Genomic DNA, 18,727 nt, shown 5'->3' with positions numbered 1-18,727 from the left:
ATAGATAAGATGAAAAATTTGAAAAGTTTTCTCCAAAGAATTTATTACCATGATATTTTATGAAAATGAAAATTATCTCAAATATTTGTTCAACGAAGTTCACGTTATTGAAATAGAAAATAAACAAAAGATCGGTTTTGTGTGCAAAAATATACAAAAATCAGTATAGAATTATCAAAGTACAATAAAGTTTTTTATGCAAAAATTTTATGCATAAAGGTAATATTTTTTAAATTGAATTTTTTTCTCGAATGATTTTAAGATTTTAAGAGAACGCTCGTTCTGTCAGGGCACGTCCATATTAAATTGTTTCTTTTCTCGAGAATGCAATAGTATTTTTGAGTTTATGTATTTTGTCCAAGTCATTCGTTCAATTTTTCCTATTCAACAAAATTTGAAATCTCCTTGAATCATCAAAATCCATTCGAATATTCCTCCCTGTTCATGCACTAGAAACTTACTTTATCCGAGGAAGAATTCATTGACCTCACCTTCTTATGAAGTGGCGCGAAATAATATTAGTTGGGTTCTGAACATATTAAAAATATCAAATTTCGATGAGAATTCATTCCATTCATTATTTTACGGACTATTGCATCGATCGTTTTTAAGAATACTTATAAAAAACCGTCGAAAGAAATTATTCCTCTGGCCATGATGTCTATTTATTGTAAGTAAGAGTAAAAAAAATAAGATTTATCGTAGTCATTAAAGCTAATTAAAAGAAGGTGAGTTTATAAAAAATAAAAAATGTCAAAGAGTATGAAAAGTAGGGTAAAAAATATGGCAGTTTAAAATCAAGTAAAAAAACGCGTTAATAATCATCATCCTCGGATGAGTTATCAAGGATTTTCCACGATTTATCGGAGTTGGAGGAAGAAGGTGACATGGTCGCCTCAACTTTGATCATTTTCTCGCAAATCGGAAAATTTTTTAGGATTTTTCCCATTGAATTTTCTTGTTTGATAGGAGTCGACATATCTCCCGAGTCGGGTACTTCTTTCTTAACTTTGTGAGAAAACGATTGAAGCGATGCCGAGCTGCTCGTCGAACTTGAACAATTCGAGCACGAACAATCGCTCGAATCACTGGAATCACTCGACGATTCGCTTTTGTGGCTGGAGCTCGATTCAGAATCACTCGAAGTGCCACTCAAGCTTGAGGAAGAACTGGAAGCTGAAGATTCGCTCAAGCATGGAACTTTGATGTTGTTGAAAAGCTCATTCTGGAGTGGGAAATCTCGTTGACCTGGTGGTTCGATTTTGACCTCTTTTTTCATCGTCCTGTTTTTATCCTGAGCGAAAAGGGCCGTTTCGATAGTGCTAACTTCGGAATCACTCAGATTAGAGGCTTTAACTCCAGGTGGAAGTTCCGGAGCAACAAAATCGTAGCTGATCGTTTTCACTCCATTGATCTCGTGAATGAATGTTTTTATTTTGTTTGGCTGTGGATTTTCCGTCTCCTCTGTAACCGTAGCGGCTTTTCGAACTTTGCGATTCGACGCTTTTTTCTGCAGCGGATTTCCATGCCTCGTTGGCTCATTTATCAAATCAGAAAGTTGTATAACTTTTAGTCGAGGCAAAGAAAATGACGTGTGTTCGAGTTTCACGTTATCGTTGATTTCTCCGCGTTCCATTTTTATGTTATCCTCGAAATCTTCATCCTCTTCATCCTCGGTTTCTCCATCGTAATCCGAAGAACCTTCATGATATTTCAACAACGAAAAATCAGCTGGTAGTCTGCGCTTGTAAAATTGTCGATCGGTCGAATTTTCGCTCCCGCATAAATTCAATCGGCCGAAACGATCGTAAGCGATTTCAGATTTCTTCACTCGATTCTCAATGACTCTCGAGCTGTGTGATCGTTTCAATCGACATTGATTCCTCCTAATTCCACCACCGTCGATGGATTCAGAATCGGAAGAGCTCGAGTAACAGATTTCAGGAAAAATCGACAAAAATTCATCTTTCGTTTCCACCTCTTCTTTGATAAATTGAGTTTCACAAGCGAACGGTGTGACCGCGCTTGACAAAACATCAGCAATCTCGTCGTCAGCCTCACAGTGATAAAGTTTGAACAATATTTCGTCATATGTTTTTCTTCTCTTCGCAGAAATTTGCAACGGATCGTCCTCCTCGATGTCCGAAACTTCGTCGAATTCGTCAACGTCATAAACGTCGCATTGGAAATTTGGCATAGTCTATTGACCCCCGTGGGAGTAATTCCAAAAAATAAACAAAAATATACATTTATGACGGGTACAATGGTGAGTGTATTAAATTCAGAAAACCGCGAGACTTTAGAAGAGATTTTCTCACGATAACACGAGCTCGATTGTGTTATTATTTTCGTAATAATCGTATATAATTATAACTGCGGGCAATAATATGTCATTTATTCAAATTTTCCACAATTTTCATTCAAATTCTTTGACTTCCAATAAAACAATTTTTACATAAATCAGTTCGTGAAAAAAACGACAAATGACGATTATTTCGTTCATCAGTTCACGGAAGTTGATCCACTTATTCATCCATTCATATTTTTATTCACTTTATTTCGCGGTTAGGATTAAACTCTAATACAATAAACATTACGTTATGTCAGATTCTCTTGAATTCCTACGTTGTACCCCAAAATAAAAACATCGAATCGGAAATAACTGAATGCAAAATAAGTGAGATAGTTTATACTTTACGTCCTAAAATGAAGGACAAAGAGATCAACGTGTGGGGACGGACAAAGTTGAAATAGGGGAAGAGCGTTTGGCGGAGAGAAACATCGACCGTGTCATTCTCCTCACGACGACTACGAAAATCGTGAATAAAAACTGTCCATACGAAAAATTTCGCTTCATACACGGGTGTCTTGGTTAATGATTTGTCGAGATTTGGAAAAAAATTGTATTCAATCTACGTAAACTTTTTTTTAAAGGCATCTTCGAATAGGAACAAAAATACTTCTGTATGCGTCGTTTTAGCTCTCTCGTCAAATTATTTCCCCTCTTGTTTGTATTTTGGGAATATTATTTTTGAATGACTCGCTTACCGGATTTACGATTGGCACTGTAACGTGAGACGAAACTGGTCGTCCCCAAGTTCTGCAGCGAGAATCTACGTTGAAGTAATAATATTTGCCAGGGAAAGTTTTTGATGGGCACTGCACCCATCCATTATTGGCCATGGGACATCCGAATCTATAGAGAATATGAGAAACAATGCTTACACCAATATTGCACAAAGAAAATGCGACGAAGGATGCCTCAAGGTTATCGTAGTTCATTTTTTGTTTGAATATTTACTTACGTGGGTACCGCGCACTCGTCCCTGCCACCAAAACGTTTTCCATTCATCCTGATTCTTTGTTTTTTCGTCTTTGAGCGACCTTCGGAAATCGAATAAATCGACGATGATCGTCACTCGAACGCCGAACGTTCTAATACGAACTCGGAATAAAATATGCCGGGAACTTCTACAATTCGTTTTTTCGAACGCGCACGTGGTAGCTAAACCGCTACGCTCGAAGCTTTTGTTTTGTTTCGTTCGACGTGGTCATGCGATACTGCGACTAGTGCGACTGAGATTGGAGATTGGTCAACTCGCGCAGACGCGACGCCAGCGCTTTGTTACTCGCAGCTCGTACCGCGTTTCGCACATACGATACACTATACCAGACCAGAATCGCTGCTCGCTGCAGTGTTTCACTTCTCGAAACGACGAACTCTGTGTGTAACTGTGGGTGAAGAAAGAATCTTACGCTTTTTCTGTTTTACCTCAAATATTTGAAAAATTTATTCAGTATTGAAAATGTTGACAGTCCACTGAAATGACAATGTTCCATTGAAAATGTTCGATTGACAGAAGTCAGATTCCAGATAATTGTAATTTCCTAACCTATACGATTCGATTTGGATTATTTACGCGTAAAAAACGGATTATGCCGTTTACACAGAAATAAATGCATTGAAGGACAAAGAATTTGTGATAAAAAAAGAAATTATTATAAATGTTCGGGAAACATCTCAAGGACCTAGTTGAATTATTTTTCAGAAAAAATGCGAAATTGAGATTCCAACGGATTCTTATTTCCGAGAGTTTCAGCCAAAAAACATCAGTGATATATTTGTTATTTTTACTGGGCTATAAATCTCGATGATTTTTCAATCGCGAAACTTTACGAAAATCGGTTAAACTTGCTCGTTGTGTTTTTTTTTTTTCGATTTTTAATTATTTCACAAGATTGCCAAGATGGAAATTTAAAAGTATTTCTCGTACTATGTAAATGGGCGAACACTCTCGATGTTATCGCACGATCGAGGAATAAGATAAATTAACGGTCGCGGTGTAGGTTTACGTTTTCTCGCGGTGTAATTCTGACAATTAGCATACTTCCTTAATTTGGATTGTAAATCAGGACTCTTATGTATGTGTTATGGAGTATACTTACTTGATATATTTCTGTATATATATATATATGTGTGTATTCACGTTTGTTCACCTTGTTACACATTTATATCTATAGGTACATACAAACTCATCCAATTTCCGCCGCTAAATGCAATCGAGACCAGATTCCAATCAGACACGTTCCCTGTTTGAATTCCGCGTGCTTTGCCCTACACGTCTCGCAAGCATTTTCTTTTCTTTCAATAAACTATTCGATCGTTAATCTGTAGTAAATTCGTAATAAACGACTAGTGGATTATTTTTTTGGATAACTCGAGAGAAAAATCGAAAACAGAAGCATGAATTTTTCAAAGTTTACGATTATTTTTTTCACTTTATCAGTGAATGAGGTCGCTCGGTTAAATTTCAAAAAGTATTTCATACTCACAGCCTCTTTTGCGTCGTAATTTTCTAGGAATAATCAATAACGCATTGCATTGATATTTTCAAAATAACTGTTCTGCGTGACGTTGACCCGTGAGCTGAAAAACGGACGAAATGTGACACTCAAAGTTTAGCTCACTCCGTGGTAGGGGCAAAAAGTCTCTCAGCGCCAAATAAATTATTTTCGAATAAAGTTACACGATCTCGAACTTAGTGGGCGATAAATTTGCTACGCAAAAATTTTACCTATTTTTATTCGTACCAACAGTCATTTAGCCCTGAAGGAAACTAAAAAAACAAAGCTTAGAAAAAGTTTTTTGCTCCTGGTAAAATAATTGACTACTCATATTTCAAATTGATTCACTTATTAATGCGTACATGTGGGTTTGAATAAAAACTGACATCAGTCAAACGTTGAATAAACATCGATAAATTCGTGTTTCAACATCGTTAGGTATTTCGACGATCAATGACGCTGAAGTTTCCAACGTTGGAGTCCAACGAAATGATCGAAAAAAACTCTCCAATAATTCCAGTAATTCTCCTATTTTGTTCCCTGCCAAATTTCCGATTCGTAGTTTTTCAAGCTGCACCAACGATTCGTGAAATAAAAAAATTGGTGAATTACAAACGTTTTTTTCGTTCATTTCATTGGACTCCAACGTTGGAAACTTCAGCGTCGTCGACGATCAAAGTATCTCGGTTTCTTTCACATCGTTACAATCTTATCTCATAACTCGATGGAGCAGATTCGGAAAAATTTTTAGTGCCGCGAAATCAATGTAAGCTCATACTCATTAGGATTAATAGGGTATTTTACACCATGTAAAAAAATATATAAAAATACATGATTATGATAGATTTCGTAAAATATAAATATTCATAATAGAAACGTCAATATTTATTCATAAAAATGCAATGTAAATTTTATAATTCAATTCTAAAAATCGTCCTTTTTCATCTGTTTTTCAAATTCTAAAACGCCATCCGCCATATTGGATTCCAACTTGACGTCACTCCGATAGTAAACAATCTAGATTCTTATCGTGCACTCTGTGTTATTTTGAAATTGTACAAGTTATTATGCACGTTTATGGAATTTTATCATTCATTTGATTAAAATCGCATTATGGAAAACGGTTTTGTGAAAGCAGAAAGTACAAAAAACATCAAAAATGTGTGCGAAAATCCGAGACCATTTTTTGATGCAATTAAAAAATGAATAATTAATATCTCTTCAACGCATTAAGCTACAGAGTTCGAAGAGGTCACAATCGGAAGAAAAAAAAAATAAAAAATATGTCAACTTATAATCTTCTCCGGAATGCTATAATTAATTAATTATTGAAGAAAAAAATTTTGAAAATTTTCGAAAACAATTGGAAATGCTATCGCTCCGGTAAAGAGTCTCTGGCAGCAACTCGTCATATATATAAATGTACTTGTCTCAGAGTCGCTGCCGCGACTCTAGATACGAATGATAAATATGTTGATGGTGGCGATGAATCCACAATTTTTGTGGCATTTTTACACTTGTATTATCGCATTCAGGCACGAGACACCAATGATATACCACCATAACTCATTACTTTTACAAATCTTATTACTTGGTCTTTCGCAATTGTATTGTTTAGTAAGGGAGTGACGTCACAAACCGAAACAACATGGCAGCTAGCGTTTCCACGCGAAAATTCAAAATCATAAATAAAAAATAGTTTTCAAGACAGTTTTCCCTCTTATAAAATTGAAATAAAAATTCCACTGGTTTATTACGATCTCAGGATTATTTTAAAACAGTTTTCAAAAAAAGGTGTAATACCCTATTGGTGCCCACGTAAAATTGATGTGAAACGTGAGCTAATCGATGAGTATGAAAACAACAATATTGACACAATTTTATTCCAGCTTCAAATTTCACTAAAATCATGTGTTTGTGTATAAAAATGCAACTGTAACACTTTAACGGTTGAAAAAAGTGTTGGACGCGTTTGTTCGAAGCAGGTAGTGAAAGAAGCTTTTTGACCTATTTGAAACCCATTGCTCGTCCGCGGTGCGAGGCACGTCGCACGCAAATGTATGTGAAAATAGGACACGCGAGTTCCAGAGAAACGGAGCTTTGTTGTTTTGTCATTACACATCGACGACGCACACGAAAATAACTCCGACGCGCACACACCGCAGAATACTCTAACGGAAGTGCTCTGTTATTGTTGCGTGGAGAGCTCGCTGCGTTGCAACGGCGTGTCCATTTCTCTGTTTCCAACTTCCGCACGCCTCGACCCTTATTCCTCTTCTTTCATTTCTCACCTGTAATTATAATCATTCACCGTATGTGCGTACTCGATCATTCCTTGCTTTTGAAAATTTGAATATTACTAAAATAAAAAACTCCGCGTTAAAAGTAACGAGCGCAGCTTAGAATATGCGAAGTACTGCCATTCTTCTCAAGAAACAATTCGTTTTAGTATAAATATATCGTCGTGATATGGAAAAAGATGAATCTTGACCCACAGACTGTCCACGGGACAAAATGTTTGCCGATATAATATCCAGCACTGACGGCTGGTGGAACACATACTTACTTTTTTTTTAAGGGGTTAAAAGTCATGCGCCTCCTTAATGTTGCATGAGTTACCATCTACTAGCGTTAGGAAATGATAAAAAAAATTTGGACCCTTTTTGAAGTGCACCAGAAAAATGAACATATCGACTTCGTTCAGGGCGCATTTTAAAGATGGAGGATTTATCTAACCAAGAAAAAATCGGCAAACGCGAGGGTTGCACCCCTTCAGTTTCAGGCCCTGTCAAAATATGCGAAAATTTCGGAAAAACGACAAATTAGCATAATTTTCAGGCACAATATTTTTAAAACTCGTGATCTCAAGTGCGTGATTTGAAATACCACTGAAAGATAGTACGACGCTGAAGTTTGCAACGTTGGAGTCCAACTCAATGAAAGAAAAAAATATTTGTAATTTACCAATTTTTTATTTCACGAAGTCTCGGTGCAAGATGAAAAACTACAGTTGCAAATTCGGCAGGGAACGGATAATTACTGGAATTATTGGAGGGTTTTTTTTTTTTTAGATCATTTCGTTGGACTCCAACGTTGCAAACTTCAGCGTCATAAAGATTGCAGCAAAAAAGTCCAAACCAAAAACTACTCCCAGCAGTATCAAAACATCGAAAACCACCTCTTGATATGCTGATACGCCCAATCACATTCCGATTCGGATTCGTATGAAATAATAGGAAATGAGTAATACGTTTCGTGTATCGCGACTGAATTCTTTCCAACTGTACGCTTATTCGTAAGCCTACAGGAACTATCCGTGAGTTCTTCAGAATAAGCCTGTTTTCTGAAACACTCTTATTTCGATTCAGTTCAGAATAAAATGTCAGAAAATGCTATGACAGTGTTTTGTTCATTGAGAAATGAATTTCTCTAAATTTAGGGGTAGTTCATAAGGGTTGACTGATCCGTAAAAGTTTGTCAGCATCCTACTGCGTGCTGCGTGTTCTGGAATGGCTTTTTCTCAACTGCTGGTAGAAATATACGACGAGAAATGAAAATAAGATGTTTTCAAGTAATTGGAGTGGTTTTTTGATTTGGGGTAATTTCTGGGGGTAGAAAAATTCTTGAATAATTTTTTTTTTCAATATAGAGTACTTATGAATTCAGATTAATCGTATCAACTCTATGAAACACTCCAAAAAAACTCAGCTGTTAAAAGGTTAATGAAATAATATATTTTCCATTCTGTACGCGACGATGATCGTTTATGACATGGATTCGTGCGAATGTCAGTAATTTCTGAAAGCTTTTGGGATCCAACATGTAGGCGGGGCCTATTCAAAATGGCGCAAAAACGTACCAGTGACATATGAACATCTTTTATGTGTCACATTCATTTTCTGTCAAAATGTTCCTAAGCTTAGAAAATATTTTTGTTTGGGTAGGTACAAATCCTGCCCAACGTAATGTTGTTAAAGGCGAACGGGTGTTAGCAGCCATTACATAATTAAATGCGATTTAAACTATGAAAATGAATCAAGTGACGAAATCAGTAACGTGTTTATAAACCTCTTATATATACGTGGGAAATTTTTTTTTCCCGGTGGTGGGCGTGAAGAATAATTTGCCGGGTGAATTTTTACAGTTTCATACAAATTTCCTTGCAATAGGGTATTACACCTTTTTTTGAAAACTGTTTCAAAATAATCCTGAGATCGTAATAAATCAGTGGAATCTTTATTTAAATTTTATAAGACCAAAAAGTGTCTTAAAAACTATTTTTTATAATTTATAATTATAATTTTCATTTTCTATTTATAATTTTCAATTTTCGCGCGGAAACGCTAGCTGCCATGTTGTTTCGGTTTGTGACGTCACTCCGTTAGTAAACAATACGATTGCGAAAGACCAAGTACCAATATTTGTGAATATAATAAGTTATAATAGTAAATCATTGGTATCTCGTGCCTGAATGCGATAATACAAGTGTAAAAATGCCACAAAAATTGTGAATTCATCGCCACCATCAACATATTTATCATTGGTAGATTTGTACTTTTTGCTTTCACTCAACCGTCTTCCATGATGCGATTTTAATAAAATTAATGATAAAAGTCCACAAACGTACATAATAACTTGTAAAATTTCAAAATAACACAGAGCGCACGATAAGAATCTAGATTTTGTTTACTATCGGAGTGACGTCACGTTGGAATCCAATATGGCGGATGGCGTTTTAGACATTTGAAAAACAGATGAAAAAGGACGATTTTCAAAATTGAATTATAAAATTTACATTGCATTTTTATGAATAAATATTGACTTTTATAGCACCGTATGACATAAAACCGCATTTTAGCCACGCTTTTGCGTGGCTAAAATGTCATACGGGCTATAAAATAGTATACGATACTCGTGAATTAAGCTGCTCTATTATAGCATGGCGTTGTTTAACACCCTCGCTATACGCTCGGGCGTCAACTTCACGCCGTGCAATAATAGGCAGCTTAAGTCACACGTATCGTAATGTACTAATTCTCGTTTACTTTTTACGAAATCTATCATAATCATGTATTTTTTTACATGGTGTAAAATACCCTCTTGATAAGAATTTACAGAAGAACACGTATTAAGGAGTTTCGGTACAGGCGATACAATGTTGCCATGCTAAACCATGCTAAAAGCATAAAAAATTTCAAAAAGTTCAGAATTTTATAAAATTTAGTGAACATATGCTTTAGTGCCAAATTTGACAATACAAATTTTTTAAGATTTTTCTTCTACACAGTTATCGAGTAATTGATCACTAAAGTTGACGTGTATAAGCATAGCGTTTCCATATATATAGGTATACATTCCGGGCATAAGAAATCTGCTTTAATGCATAATTACTCGATAACTAAGTAGAAGAAAATTTTGAAAAAATTTGTGTTTTCGCACTTGATGTTGAAGAACATTATCACCAAATTTGATCAATTTCTTAATATTTAGACTTTTGTACCGAAACTCCTTAACTGTCTACTCTCATGCCTCCTTTTTCTGTTTCCACCCTCGGCCACCAGATGTCATGTCCGTCATGTCTCTTTATGTTGGATCCCATTAGCGAGAGTCTGAACGTGATAATCGTAGTGCTTTCGGATTGTTAGATCGTTCGTGAAGAAAATTCCGTTGAATATAATATCGACGCAGAAAAAGCAGGTTTAATGTAATAAAATATTTTCGGATTCTCACTTTTTAATAAGATTTGAGGAAGGGATTCCTCGACATTTGTTTGTTTTCGTATGAGCGCTATCGGAAAAATGCATATGCAAATGAATTTCGCGAGCTCTTTTAACAATCGCGTTAAATTTTTGTTCGAAACTCTCGAAGCGTGCTTCGTGACACGCTATTGTCAGTGACGTGTGCGAGGACAATGCGCGATTTCGTTATCGGCGTCCTGCTTTGTGAAAAAAGTAGGAAGTACGGGTCCGCATGCATTCGGAACAACGAATCGGTCTCATTATGCATATACCGTTGAGCTATCAAAGAAAAATTTACTGCTGCAATGAGCACGAGAGCTCATTACTAACCGGGAAAATGGTATACATTGCGACGGACAAACTCGCGTGAACTGATTCAGTTGTAACTTTGACCTCGTTTTTTTTGTTTCCAAACTTACAAATGAAAGACACACGATTCGATTTTTGTTTACCTTGATTTTCTATTACCGCACAAACGTGTCGCTCCCTCGAATTTTTCTTCCCTCGAATGAGATCTTTTCTCGCTTGAATAATAAAAAGACTGCACACCCACTCCGCAAGAAGAGACCCAATTTTTTTTCCAACTGGCTCTTTTTCGGGCTCGAGACCGTAGAAGATCGTGGTCGTCGGAAGACCGGCTGAGGACGAGACACTCGATATGCTTAATCCTCCCTCTCTTTCGTCTGTCCTTGTGCAATGGCCTCGAGAATTCGGTGTGTTACGAAATATAAGTTCTTCCGAGCTCTACATTTGAAAGAATAAGCGAGCGAGCAGCTGAGAGTTTCGACGATCCATTTAATTCGTTGTGAGCAAGGGCCTCGAGAGCCAACATTGTTCGACCAAGTTTCCCAACCACCGAGCGTTTACGGAAGTTTCACGGTGTTAGGCAAACTCTCTTCAAGCTTACAGGTTTTACGTGTCTTAAAGTCGTTTTCGTCTCTTGATTTTAGCCCGAAGGGAGACCCCCCGTCGAGTGGGGTTCCGCTTTCTTGCTTTCTATTATTTTTCGGCAATCTTCATTTTTTTTCTCCTAAACCGCGAATGGGCATGCCCGTAGACAAGTTTTCCTCTTCGTCGAGGATCGAGTTGCACTCGTTATCACGAATTTTTCAGGCTTCTTTTCCGTGAGAAAAAAAAGTTCACCGCAGCAGCGAAGTGCCTTTGAAAATGGTCGTCGCGCTTCCTTTTCACACAATTTTCGCCACAGTTTTTCCCACTTGCCGCACCTCCGACAGCTTTTCACGCACGCGCGTTACAATAAGCTCGGGAATCCAGGATCTTGGTGAATCAGCGAAGAGATAGAGATCATGCTAAATAAGTTGCGGGAGATGTGGCCTCGGGGTGAGTGGGTGTGCCGGTTCGATTTGCACGAGCAACTGCGAGAGATCTTTTAAAACTGAAGCGTGACCAATTTTGGAAATATCTCGTTAGAGCAACGGTACTTCTCGGGCAAGGTCGAAGTAGTCGGGAAAAGAGCAAGAATCGGTGGAGATTATGGGTGGCTTTATGCACGAATACATTCGGCTTTTTTTCACAGGATTTATGGCTATTTCCTTGTTCTCTGGGAAATACTAGATTATCTTATTTTTCGTAACAATGAGCTGTTACCGGGGGTGCAGAATATAATAGCGGAATGAATGTTCTAATGGGTCTTGACCACAGCAGGGCTATCGTCGAGGGAGCGTAAAAATCCGGAATTCGAGTTTTGCGATTCGGTGGATCTTGAGCGCCTGCTGGTAGTTTTTTTTTTTTTTTTTTTTTTTTTTTATCATATTTACTTATTTCATACAAAGTTCTTCGTGCCTCCGCGTTTCGTGGTTTCTTTTTCGATGGAACATCGGTCGAGGAATAGGAAAAAAAATCCTGCCGGAGATTCTAAATCTAAACGGAGAAACCCACCGATTCATCGCGTGCATGTAATTCGAGAGTTTCGCTCTCTCGAATCCCATAATAATATTAAAAAATACGTATACAGCCGGCGAGGGAGGAGCGAGAGTACAGACGCGAGAGTTTTCTGCTCTTCTTTTTTTATATACCGAAGAGTTTCCTCTCTGTGGCCTCTCCGCCAGCCGCAAAATTCAATAGGCAGGATATCTTCTTGCGTTATGTCTTTTCAATTGTCCGCGTGTACCAGTTCGCTTCAACCGTTCGACCAACTCTACGTGAGAGAACGTAAGAAATATGCTTTTCATCAATTGCAAAGAATAACCGAGCTATATATACGATGCCGAAGCGAAGAACTCGATTAACGGATCGTTTATGACGGAATAAGTTATTTACTATGTCACATTTGCAACATATTTTCTTTTTCGATGTGTTCATCTTCGAAGAGTAGGTGAATGTGAATGCTCAGGTTTTTTACGAGCCCAGCAATCGATTGTGCAGAATTTACATTTGCCAAAGGATGATCCGTTTTTGTTAAATGAAAAACAGATAATTGAGTGAAAAGGGAAATTACAACAGTAAAAATTCGAAATAGGGTATTACAACTTTTTTGAAAACTGTTTTAAATTAATCCTGAGATCGTAATGAACCAGGAGAATTTTTATTTTTATTTTGTAAGACCGAAAAATCTTTTAAAAACTATTTTTCATTTATGATTTTGAATTTTCCCGGAGGAACGCCAGCCGCCATGTTGTTTCGGTTCGTGACGTCACTCCGTTAGTAAACAATACGATTGCGAAAGACCAAGTAACAAGATTTGTGAATATAATGAGTTATAATAGTATATCATTGGTATCTCGTGCCTGAATGCGATAATACAAGTGTAAAAATACCACAAAAATTGTGGATTCATCGCCACCATCAACATATTCATCATTGGTAGATTTGTACTTTTTGCTTTCACAAAACCGTCTTCCATGATGCGATTTTAATAAAATTAATGATAAAAGTCCACAAACGTGATAATAACTTGTAAAATTTCAAAATAACACGAAGAGCACGATAAAAATTTAGATTGTTAATGCTATGAATGACGTCACAGTTGGAATCCAATATTGCAGACGGGGCGTTTTAGGCATTTGAAAAACAGATGATGAAAAACGACGATTTTTAAAATCGTGTTATCAAATTTACATTGCATTTTTATGGATAAATATTGACGTTTCTCCTTCACTTTTTACGTAATTTATCATAAATTGTGACGCATTTTTATATTTTTTCTTACATCGTGTAAAATACCCTATTGCATTCGAACGTTCGTTCCTTCATCACGATTAAACCATATACTGATAAGCAAAAGAAAAAAAAAACTGGCAACCATTTAAAATAGATTCATTGAACGGCGTAAAGGCCGTTGACGAAACGTGAAAACCTCTAATTTCTCGTTTATCCAAGCGAGTGCTGTGCACGCGCGATCTTTGAACGATCTTCGGCTCGCCTCAAGTTCATTCCCCGAAGCGTAAGCGCAGAGATATTGCGTTTTCCACGTAATTTCTAGCCGAAAAAATGAGTGAAACAAAGGTATAAAGACACGATAATACAAAGGTAATATAGTATAATGGTTAACCAAGATTACAGGAAAAGGCTGAAGAGCAAAGAGAGATGGGAGGTAGAAAGAGGTGTGGATGAAGAAGAACGCAGCGGAGTGGGTCCGAAGTTCGAAAGAGTCGGAGTCGGAATCGGAATCGGAGAGGTGGTGCTTGCTGGTTACGCAGGCAAAGCGTTCCTTGTGTATATGATTCTCTTTTAACGCTGCTGCTTGCAATACAAAATGGTTGATGGAGCAAAGGTGCGTGTGTGTTGGTGTCGAAGATGGCTGTGTAGTGGTGGCTCGGACCGTTAGTTGGCCCCAACGCTACGGGAGCGTTGTCCGGGCACTGTGCTCTCGCCCGACGACTTGGAGCATTCTCTCTTCTCTTCTCTTCTCCTACCCTCGTCCACGCTCTTCATTCCTCTCTTCTTTTCGCTTCGTTATTCTTAATCCTCTATCTTTCTCATCGTCAGGCGGTCTCCAGAGGTTTGTCGTTGGGCCCAGAGACCCAGCAACGCGCGAACACACTCTGTTATTTCCTCCTCTCCACCATCATCCTACTAACGTCGAAAACCTGTGCGTCAGATACCACGTGAGAAACAACGAACGAGAAGGAAGAAAAAACATTACGACATAAAAAAAGACGTGAGGAGGGATAGCAATGAAGAATTCCGTCATCTCCGAATTCCGGCCGTGTCGCCCCATACGGGATATGAAACTGCAGACCCGAGGGATTCAGAGTCATGCGAAATATTCACACGATCCTATAACTATAGAAAAGATTGCGGGCGATGGCGCATGTCGCACTTGCAAGACTTTGTCGTCGCCCTGCCGAATTATTGTCTCATCTCGGAAATTTTTTCACAGGCTTAAAGAGGGTGGATCACGAAATCAAAATGATCAGAATTTCATCAAATTTCGTGATAACATTCTTTGGCGTCAAGTACACAAATACAGGTTTTTTCAAATTTTTTTACCACATAGTTATCACATAATTGAGCGTTAAATCGAACTTCTTATGCACGAGATGTATAACTGTACACATGTAAACTCTATGCTTATACACGTGAACTTTAGTGTTGAATTACTCGAGAGCTATATGTGATAGAAAAATCTTAAAAAAATTATATTATCTTATATATTTTTAAAGAATACATTTACCAAATTTTACGAAATTCTTATCATTTTGAAATTCTTTATACTTTTAACATGGCTTAGCATGCCAACATTGTATCGTTGCGATCCACCCTCCTTAAGGAGGGTAGCTAGGGACGATACAATGTTGCCATGCTAAACCATGTTAAATACATTAAATATTTCAAAATGATAAGAATTTAATAAAATTTGGTGAACATATTCTTTAGAGTTAAATTTGACAATACAAATTTTTAAAGATTTTTCTTCTGTACAGTTATCGAGTAATTGATCACTAAAGTTCACGTGTATAAGCATAGCGTTTCCATATACATTCCGGGCATAAGAAATCTGTTTTAATGCGTAATTACTCGATAACTAAGCAGAAGAAAATTTTGAAAAAAATTGTGTCTTCGCACTCGATGTTGAAGAACATTATCACCAAATTTGATCAATTTTTTATCAATTTGACGAACGTAGTCACCCTCCTTAAACCTTTTAAGGACAGGGATTTTTACGTTGAAATCGACCTTTCTTTTTAGACAAAATTTGTGCTTAACATCGATGAATTTTTCAAGTGAAGTGCCCGACCAAACTAGTGCTCGATATTTCGACCAGATCCGTCCTATAAAGATTAAATCGATATTGCCTTAACCTTGTTGTGCTCTCGATTACAAATGGCAAATAAAAATATAGCACCTGCTTGTTATTTGGACTTGACCTCTCAGCCGATTCTCAATCGTCATCATGCATCATTATTTCGCTATTTTGTTCCGGAGCTTGCAAACTTACAACATTCGTGCTATTAAAATAAATGAAAACGAAGGATAGTTACCGACCACGAATAATAGCGCAACAGTCTCGAGTCATTGTGCAACCTATTCCATCGACATATTCCTCATGATATTGCATCCTGCACTCCATGGACATTCTTCGACTGCTTCGTACCAAAGAAGCTGGTAATACGTATAAAATCACTTCCTCGTTCCAGAATAGGTTTCATCATCCGGTCGTAATTCCCCTCGAAACCAATAATCACAATAATCATCGGTCTCAGCGAAATTGCTAAATAGATAGAGGAAGGAAAGAAAGAAAGAAAGATAAAAAGTTGTTGGAGCGAAACGATTGTTTCGTCGCTTACCACGCACGCTTTTTCTTGCTCTCTTCCTCCATAATTCGTCACCATTACTTCTTATTCAGACATGACTTTAACTGAAAGTTTGTGAAACTACGTTGACGGTCCAACCGGATGCACGATTGAGTCCTGCGTGGCTTGCTTTCCGTCGATTCCTCCTGAAAACCATCACTTCAAGATTCATAGAGATTTCCAAAATACTTCGCATGCTTTCGAACAAGTTTATGAAATCCACGGTCCATCTGATTTTCGTCTAACATCACGAGCATACACTGCGCGGTCCATTTCCAACTCCGGCGAAGGCTATTGACAATATATCTATGGTTCGAACGAGACCAACGTAGCTCGCGCAGAAACTCAAAAATGCAATAATAATATTTGAGTGCAATAATAATATTTGAGACGACGCAGTGACGCAGTGACAAAGGAAAAGCTACTATTTAAGGTAACTCTTGTACTGCGTGCTAGTCAAATGAGTGCTAAATTTTCAAAACGCTTTTAGACCAAGTTCAACGTACCGATTAAACTTATTGTTAGTAGATATGTATTCAAGCATATTTTATTAAGGTGAAAAAATATTTAAAATGATAGTTTTGAAAAACTATCAACTGAGAGATGAAAATTTCCATGATGACACATTTTCACAGGTATTTTTCAAAGAATCATCTGTATTTTTCAACCGATTTTATTGCACCAAGTATCATTTTGTTCCTCAACTGATCCTTTACGAATTCACCACGTAGATTTTCCTTTAAACTCATTCCTTCAGAAATTATAAATGAAAAAGTTTTTTCACTTAATGAACAATTAGCTGCAACAGTGAAACGATCAAGTTAGAAAAACAACTACATGGTGGATTCATAGAGGACCAGTTGACGAACAAAATGAGACTTGTTGCAATAAAATCGATGAAAAAACGCAGATAATTCTTTGAAAAATACCAGTGAAAATGTGTCAGCATGGAAATTTGCATTTATCAGTTGATGGTTTTGCAAAACTAGCGTTTTTAATATTTTTACATGTTAATAAGACTTGCTGTAATACAAATTCACCAACAATACATTTAATCGGTACGTTAAACTTGGTCTGAAAGCGTTTTGAAAATTTAGCATGCAGTACAGGAGTGAGTTACCTTAAATTGGAGCAACGTACCTGAGGAGGTTGAACGCCCCTCGGTTGTTAACCTTCCGTCCGAAATGGCCAAATTGTGTCGAAAAAAGCCACCCTTTTTACCCGGTAATGTTGGCCGAACGCAATAAATTCAAAAATCTAAAGGACTAAGAAAAAGAAAAGTAAGTCCCCGTGCATAACTTGCTCCCGTGGGTATCCATCGGGTTCTACGGTTTTGTCCAATGCGATTCGATTTATTGCTTACAATCCAATCGAAAGGAACATTCTGCGTGGAAAATAAGCTCTGGTAATATTGCGCGAGTGTGGGAAAAATTGAAGCGCTTACCGTTCTCGAGGACCGTAAAACTATTTCGCAAGGATATAGTGGAGTAATAAAAGCACCTCGCTGCGTACTTTGTCCGTGAAATATGAATACCGTTTGGAAATATCTTGGAGAAAATATGGCGGGTTACAGAAGGTGGATCGAATAAATGCAAAAACTGTTTTTACTCCCGTTTCTTTGGGTCAGAAATGCCAGAGCTTCAATGCCTGATCTCACCTGATTTCGAAAAATTTTCCAATTCCGTCGTACATCATCTTTCGAAAATGTTGTGCAATATAAACTTTTTAAACTTCTTAACAAAATTGCGCCCTGCCCTCGAAAATAGCAGCGTGCGCTGACGTTCGTAAAATATCGCTGAACGCGTTATCGAGCAGAAAATTATTGAGTAGGAGGATGTTGACCAAGCAACATTGTTGAACGAACTGCTATGTGTGCTGAACTCTTTGCTGGGCCAGTGGGTTCCCCGCGATCGGGTGCGTCTCCGGGCTCGCGTCTGTGGGATATAACAGTTCACCTCTGGGTACCGTTTGCCCTAACGTTATCCGGGACTGTATTCGTCGTATTCCAACATCGAGCCGCATTTGTATACATGTATGTATGGAGGAAACCAACGTGTGTGGTGTATTATGCGAACGTACGAAAGCGAGTACAGGTGCGCGAGTTCTCTTGCGAGGACGAAAGTGAGAAGAAAGTAAAATTGTAACCCGAATTGAAATAAATTAAGGGGGAAAAGCAGGTAGTTGAGGCAGGTCATCGCACTTTTTGGTACTTATTTTGCAGCTAACTCTCGTTCGTGTTACTCTTTGCACCTTCGTGCACTTCGAAGAGCACTCGAAAATTAGATCTTCATTCTTATTTCGTAATCTCCAAGCGCTTAGATCCACTTAATTCACCCCTTATTCTACCGTTTTTCAGACAAATATTAAGAGACGTAATCGGAAAAAAAA

At 37.6% G+C, this 18,727-nt stretch overlaps 2 protein-coding genes across 2 annotated transcripts; both read right to left on the bottom strand.

Annotated features, from left to right (window-relative positions):
- Positions 1-333: 333 nt before the first annotated feature.
- LOC122406634 (dentin sialophosphoprotein-like) lies at positions 334-3,706 on the bottom strand. The gene is made up of 3 exons (XM_043412188.1): positions 3,306-3,706; positions 3,049-3,196; positions 334-2,200 (listed from the first exon to the last, which is right to left on the bottom strand). The coding sequence occupies exons 1-3, from the start codon at positions 3,350-3,352 to the stop codon at positions 815-817; spliced, it is 1,581 nt and encodes a 526-aa protein (XP_043268123.1). The 5' UTR covers positions 3,353-3,706; the 3' UTR covers positions 334-814.
- A 1,103-nt stretch (positions 3,707-4,809) lies between these two features.
- On the bottom strand, positions 4,810-12,905 carry LOC122405734 (uncharacterized). Its single transcript, XM_043410664.1, has 3 exons — positions 12,864-12,905; positions 11,036-11,327; positions 4,810-4,927 (listed from the first exon to the last, which is right to left on the bottom strand). The coding sequence occupies exons 1-3, from the start codon at positions 12,903-12,905 to the stop codon at positions 4,857-4,859; spliced, it is 405 nt and encodes a 134-aa protein (XP_043266599.1). The 3' UTR covers positions 4,810-4,856.
- Positions 12,906-18,727: the final 5,822 nt, after the last annotated feature.

This window comes from Venturia canescens, chromosome 2 (assembly GCF_019457755.1).
Source record: "Venturia canescens isolate UGA chromosome 2, ASM1945775v1, whole genome shotgun sequence".
Taxonomy (NCBI): domain Eukaryota; kingdom Metazoa; phylum Arthropoda; class Insecta; order Hymenoptera; family Ichneumonidae; genus Venturia; species Venturia canescens.
Note: the sequence above shows the minus strand (reverse complement) of the source record. Positions and strands in the feature narration are given on the sequence as shown.

What these genes read in the sequence shown, in the direction of transcription:
- LOC122405734 (XM_043410664.1), bottom strand. Translation starts at nt 12,905, where the DNA reads ATGAACACATCGAAAAAGAAAATATGTTGCAAATGTGACATA. An exon ending in TATGTTGCAAATGTGACATA is followed by an intron (nt 11,328 to 12,863) that starts GTAAATAACTTA and finishes TTTCAAATGTAG; the next exon opens with AGCTCGGAAGAACTTATATT. An exon ending in TGCGGTAATAGAAAATCAAG is followed by an intron (nt 4,928 to 11,035) that starts GTAAACAAAAAT and finishes TCCGTTTTTCAG; the next exon opens with CTCACGGGTCAACGTCACGC.
- LOC122406634 (XM_043412188.1), bottom strand. Translation starts at nt 3,352, where the DNA reads ATGAATGGAAAACGTTTTGGTGGCAGGGACGAGTGCGCGGTACCCAC. An exon ending in GACGAGTGCGCGGTACCCAC is followed by an intron (nt 3,197 to 3,305) that starts GTAAGTAAATAT and finishes TATTCTCTATAG; the next exon opens with ATTCGGATGTCCCATGGCCA. An exon ending in CAGTGCCAATCGTAAATCCG is followed by an intron (nt 2,201 to 3,048) that starts GTAAGCGAGTCA and finishes GGGGGTCAATAG; the next exon opens with ACTATGCCAAATTTCCAATG.